Genomic DNA, 24,787 nt, shown 5'->3' with positions numbered 1-24,787 from the left:
CATACTGCTGGGGAGCCCAGAGAGAGCATTAAGCCTCTTGAGTTATTTGATTTATGGTGTCTCAGGTAGTTTGTCAGAGTGGTAGCTTGAAAATAGGCTGTATCCTTAGACCTTTTGTAGTTTCAAATAACATTGTTTGAATTCAGTGCTCAGTAGTTGTGTATAAAATTATGACCAGCATTGTCTTATCTGTAGTATTATCAGAAGCTCTGACTGTTTTGAAGCAAGAAAGCTTTTCAGGAGTTTTTTTTGGGAGAGTCATTTATTAGCCTGCTTCCAGAAAGGTTCATTCAAGGATGAGAAAACCACAGTGTGAACCATGTAGATCTAATAACTATAAGACATCAAGTAATTTTTAAAATTCCTCCTATTTTAGATCAATGACACAAAAAAAGGAAGAGGAATGGTGGAGGAGCTATTGGAATTTTAAACTAAAATTAGGAAATTGATGATGCAGTATACAGTAGGATTTTTCTGTATACTTTCATACCCCTGGAAATATCTACTGATTGTATCTGGTTTGTGTTTTGATAGTGAGTATTTATATACTCTCATTTTTTGTTTCAAAGTGGAATACCAAGCATAGATATATATTTGAGCATAATTAAGAAATCAACTTCTGTCCCAATTCTGAAGTTATTCAACATGTCCAGATGTGGACATACAAGCAAGTTGTTATTTTTTTTCCACAAAGTGATTTGATGAAGGGGAAAAATATTAGAATTTGCTTGAAATTTAAAAAATCTGATCGATCTCATTTGGAACTCTAGACTTGCTGTGTGCCAGTCACAGTGGTCAAGGTTGAAGAGGACTCTGGAGTTTTTAAAAACTATTACAGGTATTACACTGAAAATAGACTGGTAAAATATATTCAACTGGTTTGTTGAAATGTGATAGTGAGGCTTAAAACATGTCATTGTAGAGTAAAGTTCAGTTCTGACGTCACACTTTTGACCTTCCTCAGTTTGTAGCACTTTGATTTTCCTGCAAATGTCTTTGTCATTGTTTTAACTTCTTTAAACACACAAATGCTCATGGCAGAGGAGGGGCATAAAGAGAAAAGAAAAAAATATATGTAAGAAAAAACTGTCTGGTATTATTATGGATAAAATATTTGAGAAAATAATTCTTTAGTGATTTTATACATTTTGGTCTTATTGTTATTTGGGAATCATGCAACTTTCTTTTCACTTTTCAAGTTAAACTTGATCCTTGCTTGAATGGTCTTCATTACAAAAACTGAAATCTTACTCTTTTTACAGATTACACAAATCACATTTATATTGCATAAAGATGCATTTTCTTTTCTTTACTTATTATGCAAAATGATTATTTATGGGTTTAAACTTCCCATAAAACCAGGAGTATTGTGAAGTGGAATGGAAAATTTCACAACTGTGCCCTGGTATGGCTGATTAGAGATGCTCAGAAGGCCCCTGAAGCACTTGCAGGATGTTGGTGTGTGACAGATGGCTCCTGGTTTTTAGAGGTGGTCACTCCTTGGCTTGTACCTCATGCCATGACTTTATTAAGTAAATGGCAGGCCTCAAGTAGGCATTTCTGTCCTGTCAGCTTTATCCTCTCTGTATAAATAGTGAGGTGATAGGAAGCCTGTAGGAGGGTTTTTTTTAAAGCCAGTTATTAGCTGGGTAAATGCTGTGTCATAAAAGTTTGTGGAGTTATTATCTATCTAAATATTTTTGTAAAGGTTTTGATTGTTTTGTTTCACTCCTTAAAGGTGACAAATGCATTTGTTAGTACTGACAGTGCACTTTGTATTGAGGCTTACAAAGCTAAATTTAGGGTGGTGCAAGTAACAAAACTGTGCCAGGGCTGAGGTCAGAGATAAATATTGAACTTATCTGAGTCTGAGGGGCAACTGCATGGCCTCAGCATTTCTGTGTGATATGGGAGTGGAGAGATTGTGCCGTGGCAGGAGACAGACACAGCTCCTTTGCATCCCTTCAGCGTTCTGGGGAGGTTGCCTGGCACTTTTTCATGCCCTTCACAATTTTGTCATTCTAGATTTGTGTAAAGGATAGATTTGAACTGTTATATTTCGTTTCCTGGAAGTTAGTAGAGCAGAAGGAACAATTCCTGCAGAGAAAGAAGTATGTTTATTCAGTAAATAGTATTGGGGGTATAATATGTATTTTAGCTCCGTTTCAAAGCAAGTGAAGCTCATATGATTCTGCCTTGCAGGCAGAAAGGTACAGGACAGTGTCTGTGCTACCTGTATTTACCTGTGCATTTGTCCCCTCTTGCTAGCTAGCTTTTGAACACGTTGCATCATTTAAAAAAAAACTGATAGAAGAGGGGATATTTTACTGATGATCCAGTTCCTTTAAGTTTTGGGATTGTAGGTATTAATGATTTCATGGCAAGCTCCTGTCTGTGCTCTACCAGGTAGAGATTGCTGTGGGAGAAAGACCTCACAAATGTTGTGAATGCATGGCAATCCTAATTTCAATCCAATATTTTGCTGTATTGTTTTTGACTGTTCCCTTTTGCTCTTTTACTGTGCAATATTTCATTACATGAATTTCGAGACATTAGTCTTGAACTTTTGTTTCTTAATTTCCTTACTTGAAGTGAGACCTTTGCGAAAGTTTGCTAAAATTACAAGGAACAGAGATCCTTTCAGTAAATCTTTAACTACATTGCAGGTACCAAGTAATCAGGCAGGAGTTTCCCTGTTGCCTTGTTATCCCGAGGTTTCTAAAGATGTGAAGTTCTTTATGGTTCTGTCTTCCTCCAGCTGCTCCCTGTCTACTCTAAAAGTGTGTTGAGTATATGACTCTTATGTACCTCTTAGAAGATGTTTACACTCTTGGAGTTAAAAGTTGCCAAATTGATTTTGATTTATGATTTCTAATGTTCTGCTGTATTGAACATAATGAATATTTTTTGATTTTTGCGCAAGTGTGAACAAATTGCTATGTTTTATGAATAACTTTATGTATTTTGGTAGGGGGAGAGAGAAAGTAAGAGAGATGATGGATTTAGGCATCTTCTTAATTTGTCTACAGTTGAAACTAATATGCTTTATACACTTATTTGGGGAAGTAATGTTGGGATAGGGCTTGTAACAGAGGTATGGTTGTATTCTTCATTTTAGACTATCTTCTTCTGTAGTGATGGTTGCCAAGCAGTGATACTGTAATAATATTTTGACAGAAACTATTCCTGCTATGTCAGGAAATAAAACAGAAAACTGCTAACAAACAAGGCATATTTACATGTTTAATCACGTTTCTGGTTTGATTTTTCTATTATGCATATGGATCAGTGTGTGTTCTTTTTAATAAACCTGGGGATAGTCTCGTAATACACAGCTCCTCCAGTTAATCTGACAAAACACAAAGGGTAGACTAATCTTTTTAACTCTAACATAGCCTGACTTTTTCCTGATGAAGGCCCCCAGAGATTGAAACATGTGTAGACTTTAATTTTCCTCTATTTTGACAATTAGTGAAACTTGCTGTGAACAAAAGAGCATTGAAAAATTAATTTGATATGACACAACTGTCAAAACTTACTCAGATATGCTCAGCTTGAATCTTGCTTTATACCTGCCAAAAAAATATCCCTGACTGCATTTCAGTTGATGTCTGGAGAGGACCTTTTTATTAAATTTTAAATTACTAATTCTTTTTAAAAACAAAAATATATGAAACTCAGATGGTGATATTTGAAAGAAGACAATAGAAATAATGTTTGTTCTAATTCACTCGCATAAGTAAGGTAAAATAATGTCATTATTGACTCGTTTTTCATGAATAAGTACCCTGTGCTTTTTGAATGAAAAGTTGCATTATGTGAGTCTTGGGGCTTAAGCAATTATTTAAGATATTTCCTGCAATTTAAATACTGGCATCTGGGTTCATATTTTTGAAGAAGCTTACTAGGAAGGAAAGATCAGGTGATGCTGGAGCATCCGTAGAGCAGAGTTGAATGCTGAGAGTTCCTTCAGGCTGTCTCATGCTCTCTCAACCCTGTTCTGAGCCCCAAGATTCAAAAATGCTTGCATAATTGGGTACTGTTTTGTGACTTATTAATTGCTCTATTGGGTATATAGTTGCATGTGAGCCAGATTGGCCACTTTCCCAGCTTGCATCACTGGCAGCTGTTTTGCTTGAGGCAGATGGCTTGTGAGAGAAGCACCCATAAATTAGGGCATTGCTACTTTTTTCAAACCATTCTGTGAGAGCAAACCTGAGGAGATTATGTTTCCAAGTGGGTTTTGTCCACCCTGCTAATTTTCTTTTAAGTGTCTAAATAGCCCATTTTACAGTCATCTCTATTTTTTTAAAAGGAATTGTAGGACAGTGCAGACACTACAGTGTAATCAGCATGAAAATGTTAAATTATATTAAAAACCATTGGTGATGCTTTCTATATGAAAGAAGGTGGTGAAAAAAAGTTATATCAGAGAGAGGAAATAGCCTTTATATAATGAGAGTAAGAGCATTTTTAAGGGCTATAGCAAGACAGGAAATGGAATAGCATACAATAGGAAAACTTCAATGGTCTACTCAAGTGTTTTAGACATTTGTGTGACATTTTTCTTCTGGACTTCATGCTCACAGGTAGAAGTTTAATAGCTAGAATACTATAAAGCTACTTCTAAAGAGTAGTATGAGACGTGTGCAACTTCCTTCTAGTTAAGAATTCTGTTATCGTGCTTCTTCATCCATAGTTAAATTCCATAGGTTTACACATACTACTGCATTGGAGACTGGAAAAATTCTTCCCCAGTCAGGACCCAGGGACAAACACACACACACCCCTTGCCTTTTTGTGTGTCTTCTCACTGGCATAAACCAGTCTAATCCCAAAAGTTTCATCCTAGAATCGTCATTTCTTAAAGCTCCACAGCAATTTTAAGCCAGAGCAGCTTACTACTTTTGCTGATTTATCTTTTGTTCCCATACTGTAACATTTGTTAAAACAAATTGCTTTTGGTCTTTTCTAGTTTGTGCCTCAAAGATTCTCATTTACACTTAACCGTGCCTGCAGTCCTCCAATGGGTTTTTAGAGCCACCATTACTATGGAGACTGCTTCCGAGTTTGATGTCTCGGTGTGCACCTTTGCCATCAGGTTTGTGTTTGAGAAATGTGATATTTGATCTGGACTCATGCTCCAGGAATTAAAGAACTTTTAGAGGAAACATCAGTAATTTCCTCCTAAACTTTCATGCGCTGGTGGCAAATTGGGAAGGTTTCTAAATCTACTTCAGGCTCAGTTAGGACCTGCTATAAATGAGGGGGAAATAGGTTCTGAAAAAGAATTGATCTCTAACCAAATTTATCTTGGAGAAAATAGTTTTTGCTTCTTCCTTAAGGAAACAACTCTCTTAAGTTGAGCTGTGGCAGAGCTTTTGATCTGCAATGCTGGTCCAATCTGCCTTTGTGTATGGACTGCTGTCAAATCTGTGCTTTACTGCCTTACTGTGAAGAATTTGGGAGCAGTTCTGCTTACAAAGTGGCCACAGAACCAAAGTCTGTCTGTCTTTATCATGATGTTATTTATAAATTGCCTGTTAGTTGTTAAAGCATTTAAATAGTTTTGCTCTTGTGGTTATGACAGATGTTGATCCCCCAACCCCCCAATATTTATGATTGTCTTGAAATGCAAGATTTGTTTATTTTACTACTGAGAGAAAATGCTGAAGTGTAACAGTGATCTTCCTGCTCTGCTGAACTTGTCACAGGACTCCTCTTTGTATGTGCAAAAGACACTGTAGGAAGTTGGAATCTGAAGAGAGATTTGAATTCTCCCTTGCTGTAATGGTTCAACACAGAATTAGTTTTTAAAATAACATTAATTTTTGGAGGATGAGTTTTCTGTGTTCCTGTGCAGTCTGGAGAGATGACGTGATTTAGTGCAATCCTAGTTATGCTGCGTATGACCTAACCTAGAGCAAATATTTAAAACCTTCACTCACACATGCTCTCTTTCAACTAAAATTAACTTCTGCGATAAGACCCAGACATTGTCATTAAAAATAGGTTCTAGAGTAAGCCAGTTGGTAGTTATGGGGTGGGTGCAGAAATTATTACTATCTGCTCTGTCCTATGTAATAAAGATTAAAATTAGTCCCTTTGGGCCTAATATTTCATAAGTGTTTGTGTATCCTGTTTTGTCATCTGCTGTTAAAGCTGCTGTGGCTGCTCTTCCTTCGTGTTAAAAGATACTTTCAGCAATCAGTGCCATAATTGAAGCACAAGGAAACAGAGGCAGGTGCCAGCACAGAGCTCCACAGGAGGAAGGGTGTCCTCCCTGTTTGATTTAACCTGGAATTGGTAATGGGTCTTTATTGAACATTTCTGACTGATAACTGCCTAACAGAGAGGAGGAGACAGGGCAGACCTCGTTGAAATCTGCAGCTTCCTCATGAGGGGAAGCACAGGGGCAGGCAATGATCTCTTCTCTCTGGTGACCAGTGACAAGAGCCGAGGGAATGGCCTGAAGCTGAGTCAGGGGACGTTTAGGTTGGATATCAGGAAAAGGTTTGGATTTCACCCAGAGGATGGTTGGGCACTGGAACAGGCTCCCCAGGGCAGTGGTCACAGCACCAGCCTGACAGAGTTCAAGAAGTGTTTGGACAACACTCTCAGGCACATGGGGTGGCTCTTGGGGTGTCCTGTGCAGGGCCAGGAGCTGGACTTTGATGATCCTTGTGGGTCCCTTCCAATTTAGGGTATTCTGTGATTCTATGATAATTCTCTTCACTGACCAAGAAAGAGCCACTGCACAGGTAGGCCTGGAAAGATTGAAACCTTAATGGTGTAATGGAGAGAGGGGGTTGAAATAAGGGCAAACTCTAAAGGGTTCTTATTGTAAAATTATGAAAGCAGGAAAAAAGAGAAGCAGCAAATACAGTGGGTAATTTTCAGGTGAACTGGGTTTGGGGTTTTTTTTGTTTGGTTGGTTGGTTTTGGTTTTTGTTTTTTTATGAAGTCTTCCTCAAAATTTGAGGGACTTTTCATTGTTTAGTTTTTGTTTCTTTTTTATGAAGTCTTCCTCAAAATTTGAGGGATTTTTCGTTGCTTGTTTTGGTTATTTTCCCCATCAACCTTCTCTTGACTGATCTTTGGGTCAAAATCCCTGGCAATATGCATGGCAATTATGTGCTATCTTGCTGATGTAATTGCCCTTATTGGCCATCTGACTGTCCTTGGCAGAAACAAATGCAAAAAAGTTAGACAGTATAAACAGGCAGGTTAAAAAGAAAGGATTAAAAAAAAAAAAAAAAAAAGAAGGAAAGGCAAAAAAAAGTACTATAGAAGAAATCATTCTGTGTTTCCATATATTTCAGACAAGGTTCTCTCCATCTGTTTTTATATTTCTGAGTTTATGACAGCCTAATTTTAACCCTTTGTCTGCAAAGTATCTTTATTTACAATGGTATCCATGGTGTATAGAACTATATGTCAGTGATTTTTTTGTGATTTTTCTTTCCAATTTTATTGGCATAAATAGAAATTCTTCTATGTACAATTTGATTATTTCTCTCTTATTTCTTATGGATCATGTGCTCATCAGCCATCACCATCAAACTGAAAAATAAGCACTTGTGTAGATAAAGCAGATCATGGACCTTTGTGTGACAATATGGGAAGTCTGTAAAATGCTTTTAAAATAATAAATAATTCTTTTGAAAGAAAATAACGAGTTAAGAAATAGTAATTTAGGTTCTCACAATAATATTTTCTTTCCTTATTTCTCCTTTGCCCTGCCTCAGGCTGCTGCTCATCTAATTTCTTTCCAAGCAGTAATAGTAAAATTATTAGAGGATAAAGAACGGGGAAAGAACTAAACTTGTTTTCATTTAGAAATGTAATTAGTAATGAACACATTCAAATTTCAAATGCAGCTTCTGAAGGTCTCTAGCTAGTTTTAAAGCAAGTGCTAATCTCCTCAAGAATTCTTACACATTTTTTCTGAATTTAAGTTATTTTAAGCTGTTCGGTGATGATGTTCAGAGACAGGTACCCTGTGCCTTTTACAGCAGTTATAGTTACAGTTGTGACAGTGCCTGTCATCTTAGGATTAGACTTGTAATTTCCTCTGATCTTCAAAAAGTAGGTTCTAATTGGATGTGTGATAACAGATTGATCAATGTGTTTGATTAGTTCAGTATAATTGTAAGCAATTCTCAGCTCTATTGGCCTGCTGTCTGCACCTGATTCAGTTTTGTGTTTAATATTTGGTGTTGCATTTTGTTACTTGAGATCTCTGCTGCTTGATGTCTCTATTGAACCTTCCTGATCATTTTTAGTTGCCTGCCAGATGTTCACATTTTGAAAGTGTAATGAAAAATAAGAGGTGAGATGCATGCAAAAGCAAAAGTTCTGTAGCTTACTTTTTCCATGCATTTTCTGTGTGTTACGCAAGATGATGTTTTAATGTTTCTTCATTGATTGTGTTACTTTTTTTGCTGATGCTCTAGTGTAACAGAGGTGATAATACTGTTAGTGCAATAATGTGTTTCAAAGAGCTTTTTTAATGTGATTAGATAGTTTATATACTCTTTTTTGTAGAGTTTGTGTGTATATACGTGTGTACATATACAGCTGTATATGCATATACATGTATATAAAAATATACACAGCCTGAAAAGGAATGTTATTAGGATTTCCCAAGCTCTTTGATGTGTTTTGTATTTAAGTTTTGAAGAAGCCACATACTTAGTTACTGCTGGAGGAGGGTTAGATCATTAATGTCAATTATTCTGCAAAAGGGAACAAATAGATTAAAGAGTATCTGAGCCATAATATAAGCAAATCGTGTGGGTAATATTTATATATTTTAAAGTATATTTCCTTTAAAGTGAATGACTGAGTCATGTGGAACACTCTGGGTGGAGCATATTGGGTGGAGAATATTCCAGAATATTCCAGACTACAAGAGTGGAGGAAGAATGCTGAGCCTATTTAGTCGAGAGAAGAGAACACTGAGAGGGGATCTCATCAGTGCATATAAATATCTCCAAGGCAGGTGCTAAGAGGATGGTGTCAGACTGTTTTTGGTGCTGCTCATTGACAGGACAAGGAGCAATGGCCATAAATTGAAACACAAGCAGTTCCACCTCAAAATGAAGGACTTTACCCTGAGGGTGGCAGAGCACTGGAACAGCTGCCCAGGGAGACCATGGAATCTCCTTCTCTGGGGACATTCAAACCCCACTGATGTGGGTGTGTGGTTGGACTGGATGATCTCCAGAGGTCCCTTCCAACCTGAACTATTCTGTGAGATTTACAAGAAAGAGTTTGGAGATCTATAATTCAGACAGAGGTGGATGAGAGGAGCAATTCTGTAATCAGGCCTCAGTAGGAAACTCCCCAAGGATATAAAGGACAGTACAGTTTCATGCAACTAGGAGGACTGCTAAGATGGGCCCATTTTTATAATTACTTTTTTACGTTGATTGGAGATAATACCAAACTGGCCTCCTCATCTCAGGCTTTTATCTTGAGCAATTATCAGCAGTGGCATTTCTTTCAGAAGTGGGTTCTTTCCCATGTGGGGTTCTCTGCCATGTTTTGTCAGATCACAGTTTGGGCCATCCTTAGCTGGAGGACACATCTGGGCTGTGGTGAGTAGCCATGGATTGATGAGTCTATGTGAAGTTTTTGAACATCTTTGGTTACATTTTTTTCTGTAAAAACCAGCAGGAATTACTGCAATAATTTATTTATGTCGTGTGTGAGAAAGACCTCCTTAGGCTTGTTTTAAGCCTGCTGCCAGATGGTCTAATTACATGGCCCCCATTCTTGTGCTTGTGAACAGCACGGACCAACCATTCCATGACACTGGTAACTACAGAGCATTGCAGTAATCCCTCTGTTTTCCTCACGCTTGAGGGATCCCAGTCTCGCAGTCTGTGCAGCTCCTTATAGTAGAAACTGCTCCATCCCTTTGATTTCTCTCATTAGCCTGCCCTTTTCTATTTCTTCAATACTTCTGTCTCTCTGCAGCTTGGACTGTGGGTGTTGCTTGGATCTATGCAGTGACGCTGTTTTGTCTGTATTGTCTGACATTCCTTTTCTAATATTTCATTTAACATCTTTGAGAATGGGGCTGGTGCAAATGACTCCAAGATCTCTTTCCTGGTTGCTATTGGTGTAATATAAGCCTGGCGTTCCACACAAATAGTTTAAAATTTATTTTTGTTCTCAGCGTTTACTCATTAGTGCAGAATTCCAGCAATGTGTTATTCCTATTTAATCACTAGATTAGGGCCTATTGATTCCTTTCCACAATCAACTCTATTTTTGACTATACTCGGGAATTTTGTGTCATCGGTGCATGTTGACACTTCAGACATCTACTGCTGTTTCAATTCACTTTGAGAGGGGTGATTAGGATAGATCCCAGCTTGAATCTTTGAGGAAGTCTCTATTGGCAATTTTTTTTCTTTTCTGTGAACATTCTACTCTCATTCTTTGCTTTTTATGTTTTAACAAATTGCTAATCCTGAGAAGAGCCATTCCTTTCTTCCCATGTAAATGTGATTTCTTTGGGACCATTAATGGGAGACCATGTCAAAGTTGTTCATTGTGTTTTGTTTGTGTCTGTTTTTTTTAAATCAAAGCACACTCACTGACTGGTCCGCTTTTATTGATAAGTGCAGTCTGTTTCAAAAGTCTGTTTCAAGTAGACTTGTTTGGCATGGTATTGGTGTAGAAAACCCTACTGATTTTTGTCAATATTACATTTACATAGTGCAGCTGTAAATTAATTTTGTAGGGTCCTGCCCCTATTTCATCCCCCCCAATTTCTGTCCATTTTGTCTGACATTTTCCTCACATTTTTCTGGATCCTTTTAGAAGCTGATGGTGTAGCTGCCATTTTCTGGTCCTATGATACAAGACATAGTTTGTGATTGGTTTTAACACAATGTACAGAGTTACTAGAACAAAATCTTATTTTACATGAATGACTAAATACCTGATTGTTTGTTTTGTCCAGACATTCTCCTACTTTAATTTGTATGTGCTTTGCAAAAGTATTTGATTAATATACACATTTTGGACATCATAAGTTAACTGATATGTTAAAAATACTCAAATAGACAAAAAAATTCTAATTACTTCATATCAGTTTAAATTTAATAATGAAATGCTGCAGAAGATATTTTTATATGTATTAATTTTAGAATGAAATTATAATTCCTGAAATGGAAAAAATGTTTGTTTTTAAAGCATGAGGTACATAGTGTTCAGTTTAAAACCCCCAAGCTATATAAATATTTTCCTTTTTAATAAAGATTACGAGGTTTTGGGGATTTAAAAATTTTTTTTAATGGAATAGCCAATTATAGTGGTCTGATAGGTTTTGTCAAAACTTGCCTGATTTTCTCTCTGGGACAGTATTTTTCTAGTCAGATATTGCTGAGAGTCTTGGCATCCCATTGTTTTTCTATGGTTCAAATTCTTGGTATTTTCCCCTTTTCTGCTCTAGAGAAAATAAATCAAAACATATGCAAGCTCTATGAGGTGCTAGTTGAGAGCTGAATTTGTTGATAAGAACATAGAATTAGTCACAGATGAGTGTAGGGGTTTTTTTTTTAGGTTCATCTTATTAGTAGCTGAAAAAAACATTTGAAAACACAGTCTGAAAGAGATTTCATAGCAAACACATAAAACGTTGATAGAAAAAGGCTGAGAAATGAAAAAATTAGTGTTGTTCCCCAAGGAAAAGTTCCTTTGCATGCATTTATAAAATCTGATAGATTTATTGGGCGTGCTACACTGTAACTTTATTGTAAGTAATACTTGTCCCAAATGGCAAATTATATTCTCACTGCCAGTGTTGTTCTCTGTAGATGTTTATGTAACTTTCACTGTTGTGATGATTTTGCTAAAAATGTCTTGTAGTTTAAAAGAAGATTCCAATGCCTTTCTGCTTGCATAGAAAAAACTGGCAAGCTATCATTATTATCTTACAGTCACTGGAAGACACTTGACCCATCTTGACCTCCTTCTTTAATATTAGTTCTCCATCTGAGTCGTGCTACCAAAATAAAAGAAAAAAAATAAAAGATTTTGTTGAGTCTGGGTATTTAGAAGATATTTACTTTTTTGGAGGGGGGTGGGAGGTTTGGGTAATGATTTTAGTCATCAAAATCATAAGTAAAATCTGTCATAGAAACAAAGGTTTGATTTTTTAAAGGAAAGTTTCTTTTAATGGAAGGGAGGTTGGGTTAGGATTTCACTCATCAAAATTGTAGGAAAACTTATAGAAACAAAACTAGGGAACATGTTGGCATCAGTATTTTTCACTATTTTTTTTTGTGCTAGGCTTTGGTATTTAGAAACCTTTGCAATAAGAATGCTGTAGGTAACTGTAGTTGTGCCCTACAAATATGGTAGCAAAGTAGCTTACAGAGTAAACCAAAACAGTGGAATGGAAATAGGCTTTTGGATGCAATTTTCCACTACCTTTGTGTGTAATAGGTTGTACAGTTATGTCTTCAAGTGTGCGAGAGTCCTGTGATAGAACAGCAGAATGGAACATAATATATAAAAAGCCAGTGAAGAAAAGAACCTCTGGTTTAGGAGACATTGAATGTGAGACAGAGATGAGTTTTCTTTCCTGGAAGTTCACCTTTAGTTACCACATTAGCAGGATGTGAAATTCAGTTTACACCTACGTAAAGGGGATCACATTGAGAAGGATGTGCTACTAAACCTTATTAAACCCACAGTATTTCACAGTGACTTCTGGAGTTTGAGGCTGGTTGGGATTCTTTTTCCCTCTTTTAGCTGAAATCTGAACCCGTTCATCCCTCAGTCTTTTCACAGAGAAAGCTTTCACCAGATTAGTAAATGGTAACCACTACCAGAGGGGTCTGACTGCATATTTTCTTCCTAGAAAGATGAATTGATCACAAAGCAAGGTGCAATGATGTTTGTGATCCTCCCAAACTGCTGGTGGTAATTCTTTTGTTCACTTTGCACATGCAAGATAAAAATATATCTATGCAAGACTTGCATTTTGGGCACAAAGCAGATCTTCCCAAGTAATTTGTAGTTAGTCATCACCTAATGCAACGAGTGGGAAGGCATCATTGTTGTTTATTTTTTGTTTAGAGCTGCATCACAATGTCACTATGTGGGGAAAAAAAAATTGCTTTCTTTCAAATCTTCTGTCATTTGATTCTTTTCTCAGCTGCTTACAAAGCTGCCAACTAAAGTAGTACTTACCATGAATACATTAGAGCAAAGTAAATTGGCACTTTCTGTAGAATGCAGCAATTTGCATTCCCCTCTCTTTCTGAGAGCAATCTGTATTACATTCTTCAGAGTTTCAATATTTTTCTCCCCCTAAGAGATTTCATCTTGTATTTCCTGGCACTTCAACCAGAAACTTGTCCATTAAGATAATTTTTCTTAATACTGATTTAACTTTCACTAACATATTTGCTCTTGTAATCAGCCTCATAATTATATTCTCATCTGTTTTTAAATTATTGCTTTTAAGTCTTTAGCTTGAGCAACTGAGGATGGAGTCAGTTCAGTCCCAGTGTATAACTTCCAACCAAAGCACTGCAGCAATATTTGCTTTCCTTTATGACATAATATCTTCTTTGGTGTCTTGACCAGCTTCTTTCAGCTTACTTCTCTAACTCTGTAATATTTCTTTTTGGGTCACCATCAGGTAATTGAAAGAAAAAACACCCATTTGCGTAAAGCTTGTACCCTGTGGCAATTTTTGTAAATAAAACCCCTAAGATGACAACTAACACAATCAAATGACAGGTGTTGGTGTTCAGTGATTTAGAGGGTTTGTTATGCTGAAGGTGCTGTGTCTCTGAAGTAGCCTGAGGGATATGAAAATGCAGCCTCATAGTCTGAAAAAATTTGTTTTGTGCCTGAAATCAGCTGGAGAACAACTTGAAGCTTTTGCAAAAACCAATTGTTCAGTGGGTGAACTGCATGAAAGTTCTGGTGGTTGTTTGCTTCCTCACTGTACAACTTCGACGGTGACAGACCCAGAATGAAAGGGAACTTTGCAAAATCTGCGTTTAACTTGAGAAATGCCTTTGTGTGTGATGTTGGATCTGTCAGAATATAATGTTAGGTCTGAGAAAGACTATCAGAGAAATGCAAAGGTGAAAGATCCACAGACTTTTGTACTACACATGTAATATATGCTTACCATGTAGCTTCTTGGGCTGTGTTGCTGTTTACTTGAGAATATCCTTATCTTGAAGTGGCTGCTGTTGCTAATGGCAAGATACTGGACTAGATGATCATTTGGTCTAATTAATTTGATGCTAACCATTCTCAGATTCATGGTAATTTTTGACTAAGAGAGTTGTACGGTTTAATTTTACGCTTCTTGTTTTAGAGAGGGAGTGGGGAGAGAGGAAAATATAAGCATTTTTATACATATATATGCTATTTTAAAGAAAAATTTGGGACAAAACTCTGTGTGAAAAATTCAGTATCCCCCTTTTTTGAGCTCAATTCTGTAGGAACACTTGTGTACATATGGCATATTTTCTCTTTGCTGAAAAGAAAAAAATCCTAGATTCATACCTATATTTCCAGGGTAATAGGTGGAAAAACACCAATTGATTGAAAAATGTAAGTCATAAGAGGAAGAAATTGGTTCATCTCTAAGTGTTTTTAGTTACTGCATTAAGAATACACCAGCATACAGTAAAATATTTCGGCATAAGATTTTGGCATATCCTTCTATTGAAGGAAGATAAAATATAAGGTTGTTCCCTCTGTCTGTTCCAACATGATGCATTAACAGTGTGTCAACACAGCAGTAAAGGCTTTTACTGTGTATAATTGTAAAATAATGCCAATAGGTAAATGGGAAAAGGATGTTTGGGGAGCAATTTCTAGATCTTGCTTTTTGTAAAATAAACACCGCTTTAAAAAGAACGGCTTTGGGTTTTTGGATGACAGTAAAAGTGGTGCAGAATGCCAGAACACCGAAGCAACTGCACCGGAGCAGAGCACTAATCCACCTAGCACTATTGCTTTCCTTTGATGGTGATTAGAACCACATGCTCCAAAGGAAAATGCTTATAATGGGCAATTAAAGGATCTGCACATAGCAGGCTTTTTTTTTTCCTGTCTGCCCTCCCTCCCCCAGTTGCCATAAATTACTGGTTGGCCTTTACTCTGACGTGCAAGTCTGACAAAACCTAGAAGGAACAGGAAATGACCTAAGTGTGGTTTTAGACAGTTTTTTTTTCATTACCTACATAATAAGAAAAAAACCCTCTACTTTCTACCTTTTAGAACCTTTTTGAAACATTAAAAGATCTTAAAAAATATATATAAAAAGAAGATCAGATCAAATAAAACAGACAAGAATGGAGAACTTTCTACAGCAGACAAAGTAGAAGCTGTCCTGCTGGTACTCCTGGGTACAAAAGCAGAAGTAGCATGTCTTTTTAAAAACAACCAAATGAAACAAACATGTAAAAAAAGAAACAAAACCCCAGCCAAACAAAAAAGTATTTTTCTGCTTGCAGGGAGTAGCATCAGCTGTAAGAATAAGCTTGCTGCAGGCTTCTTTGAAGCTTTAGTGTACAGTGAGGCATTTTTGCTCTGTTTTTGTATCTGTGCTGAGGGCAAAGTTACTGAAAATAGTAATGAAGCTTGTGAAAACTCTAAAGGGACTTATTAAAGTTTACCTAGGTGCAGCTCTTGTCAAAGATTTGTATTTGTGGGGAGGATCAGGATACTGTGGAGTCTGGTGGAAACGTTATAGTAGGGAGACACCTGCATGTTCCAGTGTTGTTCTTACGTGTCCAGCCAAATAGATTGCAGGTGCTATTTAGTGTATAGAAGAGTGTTAATTAAAGCAATTAAGAAGAAGCAAATATCTTTTCACTGAAGGAAGATTTTAGGGCTCTTAAAAGAGCAAAAGTAATGTCTTTCATGAAAGAGTGCAGCAGAGTCAACAACTGAGTCGTTGGATAGGGGATATGACTGTTTCCGTCAGGATGTGTGTCCAAACCTCAGAACCATGAAAGCACACACAGCTTCTGTTCAAAGATTGTGGCTATCTGTAGACTTCACAACCCATTGGCCATTTTACAACCTTGGATAAATAAATTGTGTATAGAGTCAGGAAGTGATAAGTATTAGGGTTCCAAAAATACCCTAGTTTTTTCCCCTCTTCCATTTATTTTCATGGGAAGGTTTAGGGAGTGGAGAAAAACCATCATGATTCTTAATGCCCAGAGTATCCTGCTGAGGGCTGTATTTTGTCTTGATCACAACAATCTACTCAAGTGGCTGCTGTTTTGGCCTGCAAGATTTCACAACAGAACATTGTCTTTGTTATCTAAATAATGCTGCCTCTACTTTGAGAGTCATTATTTGGTTGCATCACCTTTAGTTCATGCTGAATACAACTTAACTACTTCATAACATACTGTTTTTCCACATCTACCTGTTCTACAGAGAGGGAAAAGACCTCTAATAATAAATAAGACCTCCAGGACTTCTAGGTTGTATACTGCTGTGGGGGGGTTTTTTTGTGTTATTAAATTACATGGATAAAACATGGTAATTGATTGTAAGCTGCTACAAAAGACTAATCTAGAAATAAAAGCAATGGATCAATCCTGTTTGAAAGGCAGTCATGAAAAGAAATGGGTATGGACCGCAACCTTTCTCATATTTTACAATAAATTTGTTTCTCATCTAGTTGTAGAATTTGGCTTTTGAGTGAGGTGATTTTTCGAGGAGTTGATTTCTGAATCAAGTTGCTATGGTGTTGGTTTCATTGTTTAGTTAATTCTATGCTTCGTTGCTATGGAAATACTTATTTACGGAGCTAATGCCTAATGGTGTCAAACAGATGCTACTGGCAACTAGGAATCCTTTATATTTGATCAATGAAAGCCTCAGTCAGAAGTAGAAACTCAATTTTGTGCTCATTTTTCTTCATTAAAATTTTGGAGCATGGAATGGAATGGATGTCCTCAAATAGGACAAGGTTTCTTTTCTTTACAAGCATTAAAGCACACATTGAATCTCCTAAAAAGTATCATCAGTGAAACGAAATCCTATTTTATGTTCAGGGAATCATACGGCAATGTTACAAATGTTAACATTGTGTGTGGCCTTAGACAGTGTGCACACCTCAGCTTGGGGCATGGAGAATAGTGTTGGTTATATTTGACTTTTAAAATTGATTTTTAGATTTCTAAGCTCTGCAATATTTTTTTTTTGTAGCTGTGTATTTTAAATCTCTGCATAAGCATTAGTGTTGTTCTTAGTACAACTTTTCACAAACAAATAATTCTGGAGTAACTAAGCTAATATGATTTTGTATTTTATAAGTTAAATTATTAGGAAAACATCACTGCATTTACCTAGTAAAATATACTTTGAGTTCAACATTAGCATTTAAAAAAAAAATGTTTAGAAATGCTTAGTGTACTTTTATAGTAATTTCAGTGGTTTATATCTTGACAAAAGTAAAATCCATAATCTTTTGTCATGCTTAAGCCTTTGGAAGTTGAAAATAACTCCTCAAACATAACTTTAGACAAATGGAGTTGTGGTATTTGTATAAAGAAGTTCTAAAAAACCTCCACCCTCCATGGCATCAACTCTTCTGAAAGACACCTCTATTCCAGGCCCTGGAACCGCTGGGTGCGCTGAGATAGGAAAGATAACCTTTTCAATGGAAAAGTAATTAAAAACAAAACCAACCCCCCTGAAACCCTGCTGATTTGCCTTGACTGTCTTCTCCCATTCCTCATCTGTTTTTAGTTTATTTAGACCATGCACTTCTCAGAGGAGCACTTACTGCCTTTTACTTTGTGAAAAGTAACGTTGCCACGTTCCTGCTGCTGTTGGAGCTATAAGCTGTACTAGGAAAGGCCTCGGTTACTGTTACCTCATGTATTTTTTTACGTGCTTCTGATGTTGCTAACAAGGTGTGTTTTGCCAAAAGTGCTGTCCTTAAGCTTTGGTGATGGTTAGGTTTTTATTCTGGTGTTCAAATAGCAGGGCAACTCCTCTGAATTATATGGAAATATTGCTTTTATTCTTTGAGAAAACATAAGCCTGATGCCTGCTGTCAATTTTTCTCCATATATCCACTAAGTGAGAAGTATTTAAGATCTCCTGAGATTTGACTGAACGCCCATAGTACTGAATACAGTGTTAATTCTTCAGAACAGCAACTTTGGGCAGAATTTGTTGAGCTTTAACAACTTTTTTAGCCTTTAAAAAAACCCTTATTTTCAGTGACGCAAATTCCTTCTCTTGACACTCTTAGGCTGTTTTGAGTGACAAGTTTCAGTTTGACCTATGCTGGCTGATGATGGCCAAATTGGGAAAGGTCACTTGTACTTAAAGGGGTTTTGTAAGCTGGCTTGTCTTTTAACCGATGGAAATTTATTTCAGAGGCTAAATAGATTCAGTTATTACAGTTAAAAGTAATACAGTCCCCGACTGTTAAAGAACAAGGCATGGTGCATGTGTGGGTTTTTTCTTGGTTAGTTTTTTTCTATTTGAAGCTATTTTCTACTGAAGCTGTCCTTCAAACCCCTGATCAGCTTGTATCAGTGATACAAAACCGGGAGAGTGTGTTCATGGCTCTCTGGATAAGCTGGGAAAACTCTGCGGTTGGACTCAGGCTGATATGAGAACTTCTCCTCCAAGCTGACTGGCAATTTCCTATGCATATTTCTGGTGGGAATGGCTATAGACTTCTTACCTTTCAGAAGTTCATCTGCAACATTAGAGCCCACTGCAGTTTGATTTTCAGAGGAGCTCCCAAACATGCGATTGCTGTGATGTTGCCACTGACAATGGATGCTCAAAGCCCAAGTGTGTGAATTACTAAGCAGAGGTCTAAGCTGCAGCTTGGAACTTTTATGACTCAAGTCCATCCTTGATAAGGTGTTTCTTGATGGAGGAGGTGAGGGAAGAACGTTATGTGCAATGGATTACAAAATCTTAGTATTACAGATTACAGATCTTTCTGCAACAAGTCTCATGGTTGCAAAATCAGAAATTGCTGAGCCTCTGCAAAAGACCTATTTTAAGGTCTCTTGGTCTGTTCACAGTAGGTCAAAATAAATGGTGTCTTTTCACTCCTGTTGTAATATCAATGCGATATTTGTAACTTTTGTTGATGTACAGTAATGAAAAAAAGCTTCGACTGCTAAGCTCTCAACAAAAAATAATGCCAGAAATGCTGCTTGTTTAGTATTCCAGATTTAGCTTCCAAGGCATGGAGTTAGGCTACTTAAACTAAGTCTGGTAGGTAGTGAGACAAAGTACAATTTCCTTAGTGCTAAGGAGAAAATTATTCTTTAAACAGAGAAATAGAATTTATCAGCTGTTAACCTTTAAAATAGTCACCCTCCTTGTCTTTCAAACCCTGTCAATTCTGCAGAAGGTATATTAAGGAATATTCTGCTGCTTTCTGCTCCTTTCTCCCGAAATTGTTTTTTGTGGGGGAGGCTTTCTGGATTTTGAGTGCCACCTTGTGGTGCGTTCTCAGCACCTAAAGAAAGGTAACCCTCCTTCCACTACTGACCTGCAAGGATTTGCTTAGTGTAGAGATGTACCAAGTCGGATTTACCGTGGAAAAATATTCATTGTTTAGAGATTTGCACTTTTTTCCAGTTGTGCTTAGCAGAAGAGATTGCTACTTTATACCTATAATTCTCATCAGTTCATTTTAATTACTTTGATGTGTGGCACATGGAGTGACCCCTGAAAATGTGACAGACCGTGGTAGCCTGCTAGCTGTGTTGATATACTGCTCTGTCTTCTCTCAGGAGATATGGCTTCTAATTAATGGTGATATATCATGAATTAAGAAAAATCTGATAGCAAAGTACATGTAAACTGAAGTTCTGTTTATTTCAAAACTGTTTTAGTGTCTTTGCTGTAAAATTGGTATCAGTGGAGAAGCTTAAATCTTCTGGTTTAAATGACAACAGAAAATTTTCAGTGATGAATCCAAGCTGTGAAATTTTTCATTTAAGTAAAACTGCATAAAATTATGCCCTGCCATTTAAAATATCAAACCATTATTTGCGTTGAAAGTAGATTGGAAGATTTTTCTGCCTTTTGTATACTGGGTGAGCATGGGTCACAAGAGCCTATCTATTTACCATAGTGGGACTAAAACCAAAAGGAAGGTTTTCAACCTCTTTAGTCACAAAGGTGGACCCCCGAAATTGTAGCTTATGTGAGCATATGTACATGTACACGTGGCTTAAAGGATGAATAAAGGAGTTGCAGTAAAATGTTTGGTACAGAAATTTTCTGGAGTTAGCAAGATGTTTATTGGTTTGGTTTTTTGTTCGTTTGTTATGTTTTTTAAATTATTATTATGAGCTCGTTTGCAACAAATAAAATTAGCTAACATTCCACTTATTTAAAAGAAAAATAAAATAGTCCAAGAGGGAAACCTCTTTTCTGTCCCCTAATGGAGGCTGCAAGATTGCGAGCGAGCTGACGCAACTCAGTGGCCCATTAGTATCAAAGGTTACTAACACAACTAACAAAACCCATGTGGACAGCTGATCTTTGGTGCTGATTGAGTCAAAAGTTAATGAAGCAGATTAATGCAGTCTCTGTGTGCGAGGACAGAATGAAACCAAAAGATCTACTGATGTTCAATGCAGTACAGAAATGTCAATTTAGAAAGAGAAACCTCACAATGAAGAAAATTTAAAAAAAAACCCACTTAAACAAACAAATGAAAAACCACCCCAGTCTGACAAGATGTTGCTAAAACCAAATGCATCGTGGCAAAATGGGTATGGCCAGAGAATGTTGGTCATTATCTTACTGTTTGTCAGTGACAGACAGTAAAAAAAAAGCAAAACAAAAAGACATGGTAGCTAGATTAGTCACTTAGAAAAAACCCCAAACTCTCAAATACTTAAATTCTTAATTCTTGATTTTGATCTGCTTGCTTTACTCAGTATCACCCAGTATGATTTTTTGACAGAGCACAACTTACTCCCAGTCCAAGCACATGCTTCGAGGTAAATCTCTTCAGTTTTCCTAGAAGTGGATGTCATAACTACTAACTTTAAGCATAGTTTAGTGGTATCTCTGTGAAGATAACTGAAGAGAAAAAAAGCCTTTAAGTGCCTCCCTTGCCTGGGCACTGCTGACACGTCCCCACCTGTGTTTCTTTTTCGACACTTTCTGCACCTTCTTCTGGACAAGCTCCAGACTGGAACATTGTGTTTTCTCCGTGGAAGAGCTGTTAGTCCCAGAGGAGCAAAAACATACCTAGATCTCACCTGTAAAAATAAGCAGAAGAGCTTCCAGGATTGCAAGATATGAACTACCAAGCGGGGTATTGGCATGTTATTTGTGCTCTGTAGCTACGCAAAAGAGTGAAAAGCTATGTTTAATTTGTGAGTACGCATTTTGCAAATGAATTAATTTATCAGAGAATAGTTAGAATCTGTCTAGAAGTCATGAAGACTGAAAGCTTTTGAAACAGAACAGACATCTGAATTTCATTTCTTGTATGTTGTTTTCATTTTTTGTCAGTATAGAAGACAAATTAAGTGAGTGCTGTTGACGTACTTGAAGCTGATAGCATCTTCAAATTGTGTTGCTGACGTTCTCTTGTGGGTTTGGTGGGTTTAGTGAGGTTATTCAGAACATGGAGCTTTGTAGCCATGTTCAAGCAAAGCCTAACAAAACCTCCTGCAAGAAAATGTTTTTTAAAATACCAATTTTTAACCTAAGATATTGGAGAGATTTTTGCCCCCTTTAAAAGTACATTATTTAATGTAATGCTTTCTGCACTGTATTTACAAAAACTTGCTACTGTTTGAATGATTCTGGAAAGAAAAAAATATTTTTGAGGTTTTAGGCTAGATTTGCTTTTGTAAGTTGAGGTGAATAGGAGCAGGAAAGCACTGTCACCACCAAATGGAGCGTGTATGTTAAACGATTTATAAGCAATCCAAAAATATTGAAATAAGGCCGTATTATTCTGTCATCACAATATCTCTGTTGCATGCAATTTCTTCAAACTCTTCTTTAGGGCTTTTGCTGGGTAGCATTAACCAAGAATATGGCCCAAATTACATATGAAAAGATGAAGGGAGAAACATTTCTCATTGCACCACACAATCAAGATTTATGCCATTGCTGTTTTTCAGCATTAGCATATCATCTATTAATCTTTTTTTAATTATTATTTTTTTTTTAATCTTTACAGATGATACTTTGGGATTGGGATTTGAAGCAATGGTACAAGCCCTATTACCAGGTCAGTATATTATTAATTTAATTGGGGGTTTGTAAAATGTGATTGAGTACAGAGTTCACTGTAAACTGTCAAATTTCAGTTTTCTGTTGATGTTATATTTGCCTAATTTTACCCTCTGTCTCTTACATTGTAGTAAGCTCTCGTTGTTCCTGTTCAGAGAATTATGCAAACTTAAAACGAATCACTTTTTTTTGGACAATTTTTTAATAATTTCTTTCAGTAGAATCAGGCTTAATAAAAATGATGAGGCTGTGGAAATTGTACCTCTGTAAGGGGCTCCAGCAGTTTGACTGCCAAAATTTGTTGATATTGTTGGAATAAATAGAATACTAAGTTTAATGCTGAGATAAATAGAGATTAAAAAATTCAGAACAGATTTTAAATAGAAAAAAATAAACTGAAAGCTAATGTTGAGTTGTGAATTACTTTTTATTTGTGTGATAAAAACCTGCAGAAACTGCTGTCTGAATGTCTATATGTATATATTTCCTTTGAAAGAAAAATGTTGCATTAATTTTTTTAAATTTATTTTTAAAAATTCGCAATCCTTATTTAAAATAAAGTATACCATGAAGTCTTTTGACATGTTAATAGTTTGCAACACTTCCATCTATTCCAGGGTGCTGGCAGTGGAAATGGAGTTGATCTCTCAGTGCTGAACGAGGCTCGGAACATGCTCACAGAGCTCCTGAGTGACCCATCTCTTCCACCACATGTGATCTCTTCCCTTCGAAGCATTAACAGTCTCATTGGTGCTTTCTCAGGAGCATGCAGGCCAAAGGCCAGCCCATTCACACCATTTCCTGGCTTCTTCCCCTGTCCTGAAATAGAGGATCCTGCTGAAAAAGACCGGAAGCTGCTCAAGGTCAAATGGCTTTCATTTTCATTCACGTGTATGTTGCAATTAAACAAAAATAAATAGATAAAGAAAAATTCATCTGGAAAGAATGCTCCTGTATGCGTAGTAGGTTCTCTACTGAGTACCCATGGACAATGTTTAAGGTTGAAAGAGAGCAGCTGTGAAAACACATTGAATGAAATCGAGATAGGTACCAAAATGCAAAATTAAGTGGTTGGTGGATAGACAGGTACAAGCACTGGTCTGCACCCTGACAACATCATTCCTCAAAATAACAGCAAATATAAACTGAAGATGTTACAGTCTCATGATATGGGACAAACAGGGCTGCTTTTGATTCTTCCACATTCTTTATCTAACTATTACTGTCAGATTGGCTTTTTCATTGACCTTTCTTCCCCAAGGAATTTGCTCTTGTGGACAGCAAACCAGCCATCAGCCAGAAGCAAATCAGCTATGTCAAAGGAAAAGTTCCCTTTTCTCTTCAACAAATTACTTAGTGTAAAATCCACAGTCACTTCTCCATTACCCTGCGTTAGCAAGTGAAAGCAAAAATGTAGTTACTACATGATACACTAAGGAATGTGGTAGAAAAACATCACAATGTAGGAACTCAGCTGCAGAGCACAAGAGCCAGTAATTCCAGCCCAGTACTGACAGCTTGAGGCTGTTCATTGTGGAGGCTGCTCTGGAACATGCCCTTGAGGTGTTTACCTTTCCAGGAAAGTGGGAGGCTTGGCCCAAACTGATCGTCTTACTGGCTTAGTATTTTGGAGCCAGATTCAGATCGTGAAATGTCTGTTGGGAGCCATATTTTTGGGGAAAAAACTCAGTGTCTGCAGGTTACTCTGGTGGAAGATCCTGCAGAATCACTGCAGTATGAAATTCTTCAGAATGTCACATGGATACCTGCAGAAATCAGTTGGACAGGGATCACAGTCATTCAGGATGTTTTTCTTTGTGGATTTCTTTAAAAGCCACTAAGGATTTGTATACCTTTTGTTTTTTAAAATTTCTTTATAGCTAGTCAAAATAGTGTGAAATGAAAAGTATTCATTACTGGAGATGAGTTATGAAGACTATGTGAGATTGAAAGGATATGTTTTTTCACAGCTATTCTCTTTTTCTCCTTCCGAAAAGTAACTTTTCCCTCAAATTTTGGGGGGTTTCTGTATAGAAATTTTCCTAGGGCTTGCCACTATCATTCAATGATTTTTTGGCTTTGGTGTATGTTTAAGTAAAGCCCAAGTATTTCCCCCTATGTGTTACTGCAAGAGAAAAATTTCTTTTTCTTCCAAAAAGCAGGTAAGTGAGCACAAACTCCAAAGAAAATAATATGAAAGTATTTCTTCAAAATGGGCTCTCTTTCCCTGACTCGGAATATAAAAGGTCTCCTCCATGTGTTTTTTCTGCTGATTATGTACATCTTTATTTCTCTTCCCTGACTGGCTTCCAAAGTTTGTTCAGTTATAATTTTCAAGTTGATTAAGGGGGTCATCAAGTTGATCAGAGGGATGGAGCACCTCTCCTACAAGGAAAGGTTGAGAGAATTGGATTTGTTCAGCCTGGAGAAGGAGAAGGCTTTGGGGTGACCTAATTGTGGTCTTCCAGTACCTGAAAGGAGCCTGCAGGAAAGGTGGAGAGGGATTATTTACATGAGCGTGTAG

At 36.9% G+C, this 24,787-nt stretch overlaps 1 protein-coding gene across 1 annotated transcript in view; it reads left to right on the top strand.

Moving 5' to 3' along the window:
* PDE3B (phosphodiesterase 3B) overlaps positions 1-24,787 on the top strand; it is an 82,622-nt gene that overhangs the window by 42,067 nt on the left and 15,768 nt on the right. Inside the window, exons 2-3 of the mRNA XM_048306343.1 lie at positions 22,211-22,261; positions 22,881-23,126. Of these exons, the coding sequence (XP_048162300.1) occupies positions 22,211-22,261; positions 22,881-23,126 (297 nt within the window). The remainder of the gene's footprint in view (positions 1-22,210; positions 22,262-22,880; positions 23,127-24,787) is intronic.

The sequence above is a fragment of the Corvus hawaiiensis genome, chromosome 6 (assembly GCF_020740725.1).
Source record: "Corvus hawaiiensis isolate bCorHaw1 chromosome 6, bCorHaw1.pri.cur, whole genome shotgun sequence".
NCBI lineage: Eukaryota > Metazoa > Chordata > Aves > Passeriformes > Corvidae > Corvus > Corvus hawaiiensis.
The sequence above is the reverse complement of the archived record's forward strand: the minus strand, read 5'-3'. Positions and strand labels throughout refer to the sequence as shown.